This window comes from Tamandua tetradactyla, chromosome 2 (assembly GCF_023851605.1).
Source record: "Tamandua tetradactyla isolate mTamTet1 chromosome 2, mTamTet1.pri, whole genome shotgun sequence".
In the NCBI taxonomy this organism is placed as follows: domain Eukaryota; kingdom Metazoa; phylum Chordata; class Mammalia; order Pilosa; family Myrmecophagidae; genus Tamandua; species Tamandua tetradactyla.
This window is the reverse complement of record NC_135328.1, coordinates 93,219,554-93,235,831: the sequence shown is the minus strand read 5'-3', so window position 1 is coordinate 93,235,831 and position 16,278 is coordinate 93,219,554. Positions and strand designations below refer to the sequence as shown.

At 42.2% G+C, this 16,278-nt stretch overlaps 1 protein-coding gene across 4 annotated transcripts in view; it reads left to right on the top strand.

The window, feature by feature from the left end:
• The window catches only part of RCL1 (RNA terminal phosphate cyclase like 1), a 68,885-nt gene that overhangs the window by 29,052 nt on the left and 23,555 nt on the right, over window positions 1-16,278 (top strand). For 3 of the 4 annotated variants that reach the window (XM_077148270.1, XM_077148271.1, XM_077148272.1), the window contains exons 3-6: window positions 128-303; window positions 5,334-5,408; window positions 6,371-6,495; window positions 14,051-14,176. In XM_077148270.1, coding sequence (XP_077004385.1) covers window positions 128-303; window positions 5,334-5,408; window positions 6,371-6,495; window positions 14,051-14,176 — 502 coding nt within the window. Of the gene's footprint in view, window positions 1-127; window positions 304-5,333; window positions 5,409-6,370; window positions 6,496-12,604; window positions 12,698-14,043; window positions 14,177-16,278 lie in introns of those variants that run through there. The other variant, XM_077148273.1, reaches the window with a different exon arrangement.

The following is a 16,278-nucleotide window of genomic DNA, read 5'->3' as shown; positions in this document are numbered from 1 at the left end:
GACTCAGGAATGGCATTTTGAACTCCCTTGGATGCCCTTGTCAGACTTGCCCTTGGGATTCACTGCCTTCGTTCCTTTGTGACACAGCTTTTTTCTGCTGAATGTGTCTCTCTTTCCTCTGCTTAAGGAACAACCTTATATTATCAGCCTGGCCTCCTGTATGGTGGATCTGTGGAACACGACTGTAGTGTCCTTCGCAGCATTGGGTATTACTTGGAGAGTCTTCTTTGCTTGGCTCCGTTTATGAAGCACCCATTAAAAATAGTTCTGCGAGGAGTGACCAATGACCAGATTGACCCTTCGGTGAGTATTGAGACCAAACTGTGGTGTGAATTTGTTTTGTCTCTTGGCACAACCCCACCGTTGAGAAGAAAATTTCCTTATAAAGCACAGTTTTATCTTTTGAGTATATTTCTCTGGTTATTTACCTTGAGGTTTAGAGGTTAAGCACTCTAGGAAGCAGATAACCAAGACTAATAATCATCATATTCAGTAGTTCACATTCAACAAGGTGCTTTTCACTCTTATGCCTAAGAACCTTCCAAACAGATGCTTGTAGTCTCATTGTCTTTGACCGAAATGTGGCTCTATTGGCTGAAATGTGTGAGAATGGAGTTTTCATAAGATCGCATGATAGATGAGGCTGGAAAGCTTAGACCAAAATTTTAGGCAGGAAATTATATCCCCTTCACATTGCCTGAGCATAATCTTGACCATAAACCCAAGGACATTCTTCCTTCTAGAAGGTTTTGCAGATTTAAGAAAAGAGCCTAAAGACAGGGAAGGAATATATGAGCTTTGATCATATGTGGGCACCAGCAGTCTTCTTATCAAGCAGGCTAGTTTTCTGTATATATGGGGAGGGTGGTTTAATATCTAGCTTTTAGTGCAAGGCTGGGATGGATTTTGTCACATGTGCATGTGTGTGCAATTACAGAAGTCCTGCCCAGGCTTGCCTGTGATATCTTGTACGGTGGAAAGGACCCCCACTTTTGGATGCTGTGCTGTCCAGAGAGGTTGTCTTAAAGGTGTTGGCCATGATGTGAAGTCCTGACTGAGGAGGCATACTTGTCTTTTACCTCTACAGCATAGGCCCAGACCAGTGAATGAGTGACTTCTAAGATGGAATGTGAAGGGTTTAGCTTTTGTAGCCAAGACAATCAGTTAGGTGGTACAATGAACCCCAAGCAGAATTTTCTGCTATTCACCAAGATGCCCTCCAGGGTATTAACATGCTTAATATGTTAATATTTTTAAAAGCTATTCCTCAATTCTTGGACACTCAGCTGCATAAACTCTTCCTAGGATGCTAAGTACAGTGCAAGATCTGAAATTCTTAGTGGTAGAGAAATATTGCATAAGCTGAATTTTTAACTACAAGTGATTTGTTCTTTTCCTGTATTTCTAGAAGATTCTAAGAAATGGATCCTTCAGTTAATAGTATAAGGAGAGGCATCTATACTTTTAGTTTTGTTTTGTTCTTTTGGCGGGGGTAGGGGAGGTGCCTCAAATAATGAATAAAAGGCCTTGAAGCATTCAGGGGGCTTCAGCACTGTGTGTTTTTTGTTCTCTTTTCGTATAATTGTCAGTGATCTTAAAAGCTGTTCTCATTGGCATATTGAAGAAATTTTATACATTGCTAGTGACACAGATCCATTGATGAATTCCCCAGAAATGGTACTTAACTCTTTGGGGGCAGAGTATAAAGAAGTCTGTTTTCATATACTGCAGAATTACTTGCCTTTGCCAGCTGCACGACTGAAAATACCTTGGTTGGTACCTGGCTTCAGCCCAGGGTAAAATAAACACGGCTAATCCTAAATAAAGAGTGTATTATTTTCAGCCTGTGACTTCTTCATTCCAAGTTGCCTTTTTTCTCCATGGTCTCCTCACCACTGTGTCTGTATTTAACCTGTGCTTACCAGGATGCATGGGAAGAGTGATTCTCCCTCCAGGATCACTCGGTCTCGTGGGGTGGACCGTGGGGAGAGGTTTCTAGAGAAGGAGAAGCCACATGATCAGTCTGAGTTTGAAGAGAATGATTCTGGAGATAAGAGAAAGGTAAATTAGAGAAGTGATCAGCTATTTGGGACATTATGAAGATGACAGCGGAAAGGAAAAAACATATAAAGGACACTGTGGAGGAGAGATTTCATAACTTGACAACTACTTGGAGATGGGATAGGAGAGAGGAGACAAAATGACTTCGTTATTACTGTCCTGGTTGACTTGAAGGATAGCAATCAGAAAGAGTTTGACATAGGGAAGAAGAAAATTTGGTAGGAAGGGTGGGACGATGAGTGATGTATTTGGTTTTGCTTCTCTGTTCTGGAATGTTGGCAGGGTGTACATGGGGTTACCTAATAGGCAGTTGGAACTTATTATCTGGAGCCTCAGAGGCAGGTCATCGGTACAGCGTGGTGTTGTGTGTGGGTGTGAATCAGGATGGGTTAATGGTAAAACCCCAGATTTTACATTATAATAGGGCAAAGTGACAGCACTGGACGGCTGTGTCTCCATGACAGCCATCCACTGGATCCAAGTAGTAGTTGGCCTCTCTGGATAAAACATAAGTTTGCCAGTTTGACACAGGTCTCATCTGACCTCATCATTCTATTCCTTTCTGGCCTCTGTGGGCCATTGAGTCATTGTCCATGGTCCAAGGGACTGAGAATAGTAGATGAAAAGGGAAATCCTTGTTTATGAATCTGAGTGGGGAAAGAGGAGGTGGAGAAAGAGCTGGAGAGAGCAGTTTTTGTAGAGGCCAAGCAGGAGTCAGGTTCTAAGAAGATGGGGTGAGCCACAGGGTTTGTCTCTCCAGGGGTTAAGACAGGTTAGGCAGTGAGGTTTAGCAGTGACCTTCGTGAGAGCAATGTCAGTGGGGCTGCGAGGCTGGGCGCAGATTGAGAAGTGAGTAGGAAATGGAGGAGTGGCAGAGATGCGGCAGGTTAGGGCATTCTTCCAGGTCCCGTAAGATGGTTCTTTGAGAGATGAGGTGGAGAGCTTTTAAGACTAGGGGTAACTTGAGCTTGTTTGTAGGCTGAGGAGAAGGTATAATGGAGAAGGACAGAATTAAAATAAAAGATAAAAGACATGGAGATATTTAATAAGGAAAACTGCAGCAGTACAAAGGGGATGAGGATTGAAAACAGAAGTGAGGAAATGAGCCTTATAAAGAAGTATGAATATGTTTTCCTCAGAGGCAAGAAGATAGGGAGAAATTTTGAGGAGGAAATGAGATCTAGGAGGTCTCCTTTGGAGTTCAGTGATGTAACCCCCAGAGCCCCCAGTAAATATTTATTGGTGGCAACCAGCTTATCAAATGGTGAATGGAAATTCCCTGTGTGCTGGGCTCTGTTCTAGATGTTTCTGTGCATATATGTATGTATCCATATTTATTTAATTCTCATGCCAGCCCAGTAAGGTGGGTATTCTCATTAGTGTTTTGCAGATGGGTAACTGGAGAGCAGCTTTCTTCTTTCTCTTTTGGCATGCATTTGATTGCATTTCTACCAATCAAATTGCATTGATTATTGATTGAACTGTAAGAGTCACGCCTTCATCCTGGGGTGCCACCTGAGTCTGACCTTTGCCTTAAGCAGAACTCATGGACATCCTCACTCCACTAAAATTGGAGAGTGTGCAGAGATGGAGGGGACTGCGGAGAGTGGCCAGTCCAGCCTCTCATTTAATAGATGTAAACTGTGAAGCCTGGGGAGTTAGGGAAGGGTCCTAGGTTTCACAGCTAACAAAAGGCAGAACCAGACAATCTCACATCTTTTTCCCAGCCCTGGTCCCACTGCCCCGAGTTGCCTCCCCTCTGTGTCAGACAGGGCTACACCTAGAATTACACTTGGGCTTCTGGCTGACCCACATATAAATTTGACTTTGTTCTTTGTGACTTGGGGTATTGGTAAGATGAGCCAGAGGGCTGCTCTGTTGTCCTGTCTTCCTTATCCCCTGCCTATTTCCAGTGAGCCTTTTAGGCAGAGTAGCCTGCATCCCTTCATCCCTTATGTTGTTCGGAATCTGGGTTCGCCTCGTCTTCAGCTGCCCTTAATTTTAGCCTAGGTGGAATTCTCTCTTCCAGCAATCCCAAATGCATGTTTTAAGCTTTTTGGTGTGTTTCACTTTAATATTTAATTGACATTAGCTAACCTTTACTGGCTTTCCTAGTAACTGCCCTTGCCCTACCCTGAACCATTCTGAATATGTTCCTGAGCCTCTGTTAAGTTTCTGATATAAGAATATTTACTTGGGGTCTGTCTCTCTAGTTAAATCATGTTGGAATAAATTATTTTGAATCTTACCATGCTGAGTTTGTGGCAACTTGGAGAGAGCAAGGCTGAGCCCTTTTTTTTAAAGGCAAGGAAGTTAAGACGGTTATGATTATCTTGTCTGAGACCACACAGCTAATTAGAGGCAGGGCTGGGACCAGGACTTTTCCCTATTCCCTCTGCTCATGCTGCCTGCTGTCCCCCCTCCCGCTAGACAGGGGTGGCCTTATCCAAGGTTGCTGGATCTTGTGTTCCTTTGGGAACAAGTAAGGAAGTAATTTTTTTCCCCATATTTCAAATGAGGCAACATTTACTGACTTCTTAGATAAATATGACTTGAATGTCATCCTTTTATTTTATGAGGTGTCCACAAATGAATAAGAAAGGGTTTTGGCCTCCTTGGGGCTCAGCTAGACATGGGAGGGAGATAGTAACACTTGACAAAGTCTTGCCATTAACTGTGAATGCTGCAGTTGTGGTTTTGGATCTGTGCTCCTTCAGGTGATATATCCCGTATCACTCTCTACCGCCATGAGGAATCAACAGCTGCCTTTTGCCGGCCTGTGTGGTAGTTATTACTGGGATCCTTAGGTTAGACTTTTGAATGGTTCATTTGGCTTGCTTTGGCTTAGGGTGCCACCAGCTCTAAACTTTAAACAACCATGTTAGAAAAAGCTTAATAAAAAGGCTGAAATTTTCTTCCATTGATTTTTACCCATCAAAGCATAAACAGAAATCCCGATTTTTTTCCTGTATGAGCCCTACAGTTTTTTGACGCTTCTTGCATGGTGTGTGTGAAGCTCATGTTGACAGTACAGTTATGGGTGTAAGTCTCCTTGTGACACAAGGGGAAGGTGGGGCCCAGAGAAGCTGGTGGTTTGTGAAATTACTGTCTTACTTGGGGGAAGTCCACCCCTCAGTTGTCAGCCAGTATCCTTTCCCTTTACCAGATTGTTTCTATCTTCTGCCTTGTTGCTGTTCATCCACCTGCCTCATGGCTCTTCCTTACATACGCTCGAGGTTTCATTAATTTTTTTTTTTTTAATAATTTCATAGGTTGATGTTCTTAAGGCAACAGCCCTCCCTCTATTGAAACAGTTTGGGATTGATGGTGAATCATTTGAGCTAAAGGTAAGACTGTATGAGCTGCTGGCTATATATCTTTTGGTAAAGCATTTTCTTATGAACTCCCTGGAGGAGATGTGTGAATGTGTGTGTATATGTGTCCATTGGAAGTCACATTTATCAGAAGATCTCCATTACTCATGATCCAATATTACAGACTTTGAACTGTAATGTAGTGACAATAGTAACCAGCAGTTACGTTGCATTTACTGTTATGTGATAGGCACTCATGTGAGCATTTGCCATGTATTAACTAATTTGTTACTGACGGCAGCTTTGCCCATGTCACTGAGCTAATGAGTCTTGGAGCCAAGATTCTGGCCATACTGCTTCCTTGATCTACATTATCTAGATAGAATTTTTGTCCTGAAGCTCCAACCTGAGTGCCCCTGAGAATTTTCAGTATTTTCAAAACGTAGTAGAAAGTGATACAAGGATCTGCTCTTTTGCAGCTGAAAAGAATTTTATTAGTCTAGTATGGTGACACTGGATATCTTAAACTGTTCAGCATTTCTGTTTCTTTAATTGATATTTTTAAACAGGAAATTACTTCATTTATATGTAATAATATACAGTTTTGAGAGGTCAGTTATTTGCATAGGTGGGGCAAAGATGGTTCTTGATGGTTCTTGATAAGAAATGGGATCAGCTGATGAATTAAGCCATTTGCTCATTTCAAGGTGAGTTGACCTGCTCAGAGTTCCTTGAATAAGTGGCAGACATGCCACTTGGACTCAGGCATACAGGCTGTATGCCTGCTGCTCTTTCTGCTACATCATGATAGATCCTGGCTCAGCACGTACCCTCTCAGGATTCACATATGTCCTGAAGGGACTGACAAGTTGAACACAAAAGAGCTGCTCTGCCCCCTAAGGAATAGCCCCTTGGTCTAAATCTTACAGGTTAGGTCTCAGGGGAACTCACTCCTTTGCTGCCCCTGCGCTTCACCTCTCTTGGCTTGTGTGCAGATTGTGCGGCGGGGGATGCCCCCAGGAGGAGGTGGAGAAGTGTTTTTCTCGTGTCCTGTGAGGAAAGCCCTGAAGCCTGTTCAACTCACAGATCCAGGGAAAATCAAACGTATCCGAGGAATGGCGTATCCTTTACATTTGGTTTAGAGTTCTTTTTTTTGTTTCACCACCGAATGAATGACTAATGACAGTTTACTTCTTCCTCCAGGCTGGGGATGAGATTGCGGGTGACTTACATTCTGGAAAACCATCTTGGAAAAGCTTTAAAAAGAAAATCGTAATTGTTGGCTGAGATATGGTGTTTTAATATCTGTTTCACCTAGACTGGGTTGGTTGATTGGTCCAGTTTTTCAATGAGTGCTTAAGTGCATGGTGCCTGTGTATGTGGTCCTCTCCTGAGATCTGTGGTTTGGGGACCACAAATGCAGTGCAGTTCTTCCTCAGAGAAGTTCCTGGTCTAGTGTAGGAGACAAGTATGTAAACACAATTTGGTATGACTTGTGAAATTATATAGAAGTATGTACAGTAGGCTGTGGGAGGTACGTAACAGTAGGGAGTGGCTAGTTTTGTCTGGAGGATATGGTTGGGCTGGAATAATGATGAACAATGTCTACCATTTAGGAGGGGCATGCTTTATATGTGCTTCAGAATCACTTTACACATATGTAATTATAATGATTCTGTGAATTAACGTAATCCCTATTTTGCAGATAGCTTCAAAAGGTTAAGAATTTGCTCCCAAGACATGCTGCAAGTAATGGCAGAGCTTTTAATCTCTACTGTCTTCTATAGAAACATGAGGGCATTTGAACTGAGCCTTGAAGAATAGAGGCTTGAATGCTTCAGGTGAAAAAGTGGGTCTGTGCAGAGGTGACATGCGCAGTGGCTCTGGGGAGTGGCAAACAAAGTGATGTAGCCGGAATGTAGGTTGGTCGGTAGCATTTGGTGGTGGAAGATGACATGAAAGACAGGCAGGAACCAGTAAAGAGCTGAAGGTCATGTTGAGCAGTTGACCTTTATTCCATAGTCAGTACTTTCCATCTGGAGAGAGATTTTGCATATTAAAAGGTCAACTCTAGTGGTACTCTTAAGAACTTTTGACTCATCGTAGAAATTTTGGAAAAGTACAATTTAAATTTTTTTTAGGGGGTGCATAATTCAGGAATCTAACTTGGGTCTCCCGCATGAAAGGCGAGCATTCACTGCACCACCCGTATACCCGGAAAAGTACAGTTCAAATAAATAATCCTATCAATGAGAGGCCACCACTTAGAGGCAAAGATAACCAGATTATTGTCATCCCCTAAAAAAAGCAAGTGAGAATCCTCCCCTGGGGCGGTGGCCAGGGGACAGATGCAGGGAACTAGAAGAGGTCCTAGAGGCAGAATGGATAAGACACAGATTACCTGGATCTGTGGTACAGTAATAGGGAGTTCTTGCAGAGAGTTTTGGTGTTTCTTGTGAGACATTTGGGTTTGGATGTTTGCTTTGATGGTAGCTACAAAAGTTTGGCATGGGGGTAGAGTAGGGTGAACATATTTCCAATTTTATACATATTAGATTTGAAGATGCTTCAAAGTGGTTACAGAGAGGTAAGTGTAGAAAAGCAACTAGATATATAGATCTGTAAGTTGGGAGCAAGATAAGAACCAGAAGTGACTGAGAAATCAGCTACCATGTTTGATGCCAGGAAAGGAGGATGGAACCTCTAGAAGCCACTAAGGCTTGAAAGCAAGAGCAAATTGCATGCTCTCAGAATATGTAGTTAAGAATCCGGTAAGTGGTGCTGCTGCCATCATTATAGCTTGGGAGGAGATGGAGTCAAGACCACAGGCATGGTAAGAATGGCTCAGGATAGAGCTGTTCGGAGGTGAGTGAAGGGTTTGGGATGAGTTTTTTATTTTCACTGAGTTAGGATGAGATTGAGGATAAGGGAATGGAAAGGGGTAGGATTAGGAAATGTGGTAAAGGTGTGGTAAAGATGTGTTGTCACAGTGGAGCACAGCAACTCACGAAAAAGTTTTGTGGAAGAACGTTAAGGGCTCAGCATAACTTTTGTTCTAGTACTAGCTGCACGGTTGTATGACTGTGTCCAGCAGCAGTTGAAAGCCTGAGGCAGTAGGGCCAGCTTAATCCAGGGATATATACTGACAGGGCCGATGAGTGCAGCAGAACAACAGGGAGCTGTAAATGTTGGTTGAAGTGGTGGCCACTGCACTTCTTACTGAGTAGAGTGAGAGTAGGTTGGGGGTGGCTCACCAATCTAGAGAGAGCATGCAGTCAAGGGGTAGGAAACCTTAACAGGTTTAAAGATTGGGTCTAGTGGAAGTAGATGTGTGGGCTGTGTAGACAGCAGAAATTGTGTTTAGAATTCTGTTTGGAAGCTTCAGATTTTTTTTGGGGTGTATGGTCTGGGAATCAAACCCGGGTCTTCCACATGAAAGGCAGGTATTCTAACCACTGGGCTACCCGTGCACTCAGGGCTTCAGATTTTTAAAATGGTAAAATTCTAGGTGCTGATAATATGTGTTTGAGGGCTTGCTGATGGAGAGTGGTAGGTATGGGAGGGTAGAAGAAGATGTTAGGAAACAGGCCAAGTTGCTGCCTGGGTTGGGCAATAACTTTCCCACTTGGAATTGGATGAAGTGGTTCGACCAGAATGGCTGCTTCAGGGTCTGGGTAAGTACTTAAAATCACGTTTTGTATTTCTCAGATACATTGAAGCGGTCTTGGAAAAGAGATGGAGTCCGCTGACTTTCCATAAGCCTGGATTACCTTACACAGTTATTTTAGTGGTGAGGGACATGTAATAGGGTGGGTGGCATAGTCCCAGGGTGGAGAGAAGCACTTGTTGAACAGACGATCAAACTTGGGGTACTATCTGAAGTTCTTTTTAAGGATCTTTTTAAGCATTATCAAGAACAGATGAAAATATCAGAATGCTTCCCTGGCTTATGGTCTGTTTTTGCATGGCTGTCCAGGGTCTACCTGAAGGCAAAGCCCACCCCATATGTACGGCAGAGAGTGGGCAGGTAGAGGAGAAGTGGTTCCTGTCCTGGGGTCCCCAAGTTGGTGGGGGTAGTTAAATTGACCCAGAATCTTCCTAAGGTGACAGTCAACTGTAGTATCCTCCAGTTCTGAGGAGCCAAAACTACCCATGGCTTAAAGTTACTGAGAAATGGAAATGCAGTATGATTGGGAGAATGGGTGCCCAGGGCAGTCACACTGAGAGTAGATTTAATCAACAGGCCCATCTAAGAATGCAACAGTCAAGATAAGGAAATGTGTGTGTGCGTGTTGTTCTTTTTGACCAAAAATGCCTTTTCACCAAAAATATCTTTTCACCTTGGCCTGTGTCAGTTACTTACAGATCTACCTCTTTCTTATTCAGGTATATAGTATTCTACCATATAAAGAACCCAAAATCAAACCCCATTGATGGCCTTTGAGCTGTTTTCCATTTTTCATTATTGCCAGTAATTGCATTGTACATGAAATCTTACACAGTTTCAGAACAGTTTACAATTTTTTTTTTCTTTTTCATCTGAGATTTGTTTTCTTAATGCTGTATTGTGGCAGAAGATTCTGGTATCCAGTTTCTGTAGTGATTTCCAGTAACATGCTCTGTTTGTTTTCCCTTGCGGTAAAACGTGGGCTTCATGGAACCCATCCTACTGGGTGCCACCTGTACTATCTGAACTGTGTGTGCAAAGAACTTTGGGAATAATCCTTAGATGATGATGTTGGGAAATGGAAAAGCCTCCAGGGTTATTTATACAGAGGAGAACATAAAAGCTAAAAGAGCTGTAGTGCCCCAAGCACCTGGGATATAACCTTGTCTCACCTTAGCTTTTCCCTCCTGTGTTCTTTGAACCTTTCCTATTTAGAATCTGAGCCAAAAAGACACCTGATAGATCCCAAGTCCCTCCTCTTCCTTGAGGCACAGGATAGGACACCTAAATCATCCCCAATCTGTGATTTATAGGGCCTTCCTTAAATTCAGGAAAATACACGCAGCACCCTTGCTCAAATCCATGTCTGTAAACCAAATGTTTCAGCCACTGGTCTGCAGAGCTGCCCATTTAGCAACTACCTCAGAGCAGTATTGGTTTGAATTGAGATCGCTTCCTTTGCCAGTTTGGGGGCTGTTCTAGTCTGCTAGCTGCCAGAATGCAATATACCAGAAATGGAATGGCTTTTAAAAGGGAGAATTTAATGAGTTGCAAGTTTACAGATCTAAGGCCGAGAAAATGTCCCAATTAAAACAAGTCTATAGAAATGTCCAATCAAAGGCATCCAGGGAAAGAGACCTTGGTTCAAGAAGGCCAATGAAGTTCAGGGTCTCTCTCTCAAGTGAGACAGCACGTGGCAAACACAGTCAGGGCTTCTCTCTCGGCTGGAAGGGCACGTGGCGAATACGGTGTCATCTGCTAGCTTTGTCTCCTGGCTTCCTGTTTCATGAAGCTCCCCAGGAGGCGTTTTCCTTCTTCATCTCCAAAGGTCGCTGGCTGGTGGACTCTTTGCTTCGTGGTGCTGCAGCATTCTCTGCTCCCTCTGAATCTCTCATTGTCCAGAATATTTCCTCTTTTATAGGACTTCAGAAACTAATCAAGACCCACTCAAATGGGTGGAGACATGTCATCCCCTAATCCAGTTTAACAACCATTCGTAACTAAATCACATCAACCAGGGAGATGATCTCATTACAGTTTTTAAATATACAGTATTGAATAGGAATTATTCTACCTTTAAGAAATGAGATTTATATTAAAACATGGCTTTTCTTAGGGGGCATACTTCCTTTCAAACCAGCACAGGGGCCTAAGGGGAAAAAAGCCACTCTTGGAAAAAGCTTTAGTTGATTTTGTGGTTTTTTACTTGAAAAGCTGATTGGTGTGTGAGGCTAAGCTTGGAGGACTGTTCCCCTGAGAAAGTCTTGAGATGGGAGAACTGACCTTGTTCTCTTGTGTGTATTTGAGGTTTTAACCAAATTTTCTCCCAAAGCTCAACTTTTCCGTCTTAAATTCCGCAGAGAGATAACTGACTGGCCAGGGCTTGGAGGTGACCTGGTGTTGGTTCCTGCCAGCAGCTGTGACTGCATAGTGCAGTTACTTTTTTGTTTAATACCAGCCACTCCTATTCCCTTCCTGTCTAAGGTGGAAAGAGCAAGGAATACTCTGTTTTAGTTTTGTGGCTCTGTCCCAGTAGCTCCAGAACACTGGCTTTCATGAGTCAGTGCACAAGATTTAAATGAAGAACTGGGGTAGGAATAGAAGAAAGGGGTGAGTTGGAATTTGTGGGACAATATAATTTCCTTTCCCCGATTGTAACGAGGGTGTTTAGAGAATGTAACACACACACACATGAACACCAGAGAGGATGAAGGGTGAGGTGGGGGTGTCCCATATGAACTGAAGTTATAAGCTTGTCTCTCTTGGTTAAAGGTGCTTAATATGGTATTCATAAATGGACTTCAGGAGGTTCACAACCTCCTGAAATTATCTGCAAAATTGTGTGTGCACAGCTTTTTCTGGAGCTGGGTCTTGAACATGATAGTCAGATTCTAGATCAGAGGCTCTTAGCTGTTCTGTGGTAGGGCTTCTGCAGATGGCTCCGTGGTTACTCTGGGATGTAGCTGGCTTTGAAGCTCCTTTGTCTTCTTCATTTCCCTGCCTGAAATCTATTATAGGCTTCCACCTGTCCTGAATTGATCCTGTTACCCTCTTGGTTTCTGTACCTGGAGGTGGAAGGGTAGGAGGAGAAAGCTGTATTTTAGGAAGGGGGATCTGTGTAATTTTGAGCAAGCAGTTCTGTGTCCTAGTTGTCCTTGCTGTGAGCCCTGAAAGTAGGAAATCTGTAGCCCTCACCACAGGAATGCTGTGAACATAAAATAAGCTGATAGTATAAGTGAAAGGCCTTTGGGAGCCACGAACGCTGTGGTCTTCTGTGTTAGGAAAGTGGGTAGCCTCAGGCCTCCAGAGGCTACACTCCTCTGGTCCAAAGGGCATCAGACCCAGCATTGTTTGTCTAAGGTGCCTGTGGTCAAAAGTACGTTCTGGATGAAGTGGTGGCTGTGTAATGGGGCTGTGTGTGTGTGTGTGTGTGTGTGTGTGTGTGTGTGTGTGTTTTGGAAAATCCCTCTTTGCTCTTTCCTCATTTCAGGTTTGTTCTTTGGAGTCAGTCAAATATTTATTGAGCATTTCTGAGTATAAAAGTGTAGTTGAGAGTTGTGAGGGGTACAGAGTAAAGCCCCTGTCCTTGTGGAGTGTGTGGTCTCGTTGAAGAGCAGGACAGGAACAAATGTGGGTCTGTGAAGGGAGATGTATGGTGAGCTCCAGTGAAGACCCAGTCAGGTGTTGTCTGGAGGATTTCAGGAGAGAGAGGGAGCTCTGGGTTGGAAGAGTGAGAAACGGCAGTGCCAGTTAAAGAATTTGGATAGTTTGGATGGGTGGAGGGAGTGATGGTGCCACCTTGGGACACGAGCAAGTTAAACAGGTCGAAGGGTCTGACAGCTAGATTTGGGAGGGCCAGGAGTCACTGGGAGACTCTCGCTAGTGTAAGGAAGAACGATCTTTTAATGGGGTGTTCAGGATGAATCAAAAAGGGGAGATAGGTCAAGTTGCAGAGTCTCTGGTCATTTTGTTTCTGTAGCTTAAATGAGAATGAAATGTCTTGCTGACAGCCTTTCTTAAAGAGTTGGCCTGGCACAGGCAGACTACACATCTTGTTTTACCTTTTGGGCTTGCCATCTGGAGCCCGCGGGTCTAATGGGAAGATTGCATGTTGTTATTTCTCATCCCACGTGGACAGCTAGCTCTTGACCATACATGCCTTGAAAAGAGCTCAAGTACATACTTTTTAAAAATTTTTATCTGTGAGGCTTGGGAGAATCAGTCTCTGTTATAAAATCCAATATTAGGTAATAGTTTCCACTTCTTCAAGCATCATATCCTTTCATTTGAGCTCCTTTCTGGGTTGCCTTCTTCTAGAAGTGCTAATTCCCAGTACCATGACTGTAGGGTAGCAGGTGTGAGGAGCCTATAAAATCCACAAATGGAGCAGTTAATACTTCAATAATTGAAAATAATCTGTGAGTTAGAAAAATGTTTTTTTTAGGTTTTTAAAGATAGCACCCTCCATGTTCTTTCACTAAACCTTTTCTGCTTCCCCTGTCAACAGACCACTGATTGAAGTTGTCTGATTGAAGTTGGCCTTGGTCAGCCACAGTGTGGTGTCTGTTCTGGTTTTAAGTACTTAAGAGAAAAACAAATTGGCTACAGCAGTGGTGATGGACAGAGAGTATAGAATATTTTTAAATATGTAACTTCAAAGGGAGCCTGGCTCAGGAAGTACTGAATAGACTGATATCTTCAGTTATTCCATAATTGAGTTGAAAGACACTTCTAAGGTTTGAGTGAATAGGAAGTTGGTGGAGTTCAGAAGCTTTCATTTAATGTTTTCTGACTATATAGTTTGCTTTTTCCCCCATGCGTATTTAGACTTTTATAATGTAAAAAAATGAGTTATGGCACTATAATTAATTAAAAACAGTTGGAAAACAGAATGAAATTATAAGTCCCAAATTGTTATTACAGTTCCACAATTGTTTACTGGCTTTATAACCGATATTTCTCTGTTCTGGAGTCCAAGAAGAGTGACTTCCTTAACTCTAGTCTGCAGGTACTCTGTACGTGTTTCACCTCAAATGGCAAATCGGATTGTGGATTCCGCAAGGAGCATCCTCAACAAGTTCATACCTGATGTCTATATTTACACAGACCACATGAAAGGAATTAACTCTGGGAAGTAAGTGTGCATTTTTGGAGACCAATTCTGAAGCTACCCTTTTCTCTTTTATATAACTGAAGTTAAAATTGCCAGCTCTGAGGTTAGGCAGCTAGAGCAGGAGCGATTTAAAAATTACTTGCCTTCTGTTTTATTCCTGTTGCTACCAACAGACATTTCTTTCTTTCTTTGTTTTTAATAATAAAAGAAAAAAGTTTTATTAAGTGAGCATTAACTGTCATAGTTATTCTTGAAAAAAATAGTAAAGGTCAGTGGAATTATTCAAGCTTCAGACACTGCAACAACTACCAAAGGAAAAGAAACCTAAAGTGCAGGTGGAGGATCTGGACTCATGCCATCTTTTTTGAATCTTGGGACTACAATGTGACTGTTGGCAAGTCAGTCTATTTGTGCCTCAGTTTCTCATATTGTATAAGCTGGAAGTGGGTGGCTACTTTTGTGTCTTGGCTAGAGAAACTCAAATCTAGAATATACCTCCTCCCTCTCCCCATTTAAGTGCCCAGGTTGTTCCAACTTCATAGTAACTGACAAACTTTATACTTATTTACTTGACTGTCTCTTCCTATAAGAATGTAAATTACATTAGACTAGGGACTTTGTTTTGTTCACAGATGTATCTTCTGAGCGCTTTCTGTGCTATTTGTAGTTAATAGCATATGTTTAAATAAGAAGTCAAAAGAAGAGATGCATAACACTTAGGGCGAGGTCAGGGAAGGTCTCAAATGCAAACTTCCATGTCTCCAGTGGAGTCAGAACATGTCACCTTCCTGGAACAGCAGCTATTGGTATTTTCACAATCTTGGAAGCTCCAACAGGCTTTTCTTGAGCACCTGCCACATGGAAAGCATCACAGTGGCTAGTGATCATGGAAGGTCGAGGGTCCAGTCTCTACCCTCAGAGAATTAAAACTTATCTATTAATGAACAGTACTTCAAGCTCTAAATATCATCTGCAGTCTGTTCCCACTAAAGAATTTAAGTCAGTAAGTTTTTCCACTCTGAGTAATTAATTGTTTAGGGGAAAAAAAATCCTTTGTTATCTAAGTGCCAGTCTGCTTCTCTCTTTATCAATGGGAACATGTAATATTCCTAGATCCAGAAAAGGTTGTTGCTGCAGATTTGAATTTGGTTTAGTTAAGTCTCTGCTAAAATGTTCACTTTAGAATATAAAAAGAAAATTAATGATGGACTGTGCAGTAAAAATGTATCTTCTAGGCTTTGGTTGTATATTTACAAACCAATATGTAGAGAAACAGTTAAAATTAATTTTTTTATTATGAAAATTTTAAACATACGAAAGACTTGAAAGAATAGTATCATGAGCACCTGTTTATTGTAGTTAACATTTTCCTGAATTTAGTTTACTTCTCTTGCTTTTTGAAAAATTATTTTGTGTTGTTGAACCATTTCACTTTGAATGGTAGCTTCATTATACTTTGTCTCTAAAATTTCAGTTAGTGTATCCTAAAAAAAAGAATATCAGAGTTGACTCAGTCACAGATTGATGTTTTGGGTTAAGAAGTCAATTTTTCCGTAAGTGGTAGCACAGCTAATTATTTTCACATCTGTTCTGCCTGAGGTTTGTTTTAACATGTGCAAAAAGAAGGAAAGGGAGAATAAAAGAAGGGTGGTTATGTTACAGGATTTCTGACCTTCATAAGGCCCATGGGGTAAGATGAAGTTGATTTAAAAAAAAAATACAGTAATGGCTCGTATTCCAAAGCAACAAAGGCAGTGTTATCAGGGGTTACAGAGTTGGGAAAAGATTTCTGTGCAAAGCTAACCCTTTCTTCTAGGAGTTGGAGAGCTCAGTAATGGTTCTAACCCTTGGGGGCATTGTTTAAATATTAGTGGTGTTTTCCTCACTTATACAACAGGGTTGAGAATGCCTGCATCCTTGGGTTACTGTGGAGATTCAGTGGCCACGTATGTAAGGCCACTAATGCGGTTGTCTAACATAGTGGGTGCTGTAGAAATGGTAGCTGCTACTGCTGCTGTTCTTTCCTTTCCTCTCTTAGCCACAGGTCTGGAATTAGTGGATTGCAGAGAATGAAAGATAGGTAACAGCAAAAGCTGCTTGGTGGCCTGATATTGATGGCTCCT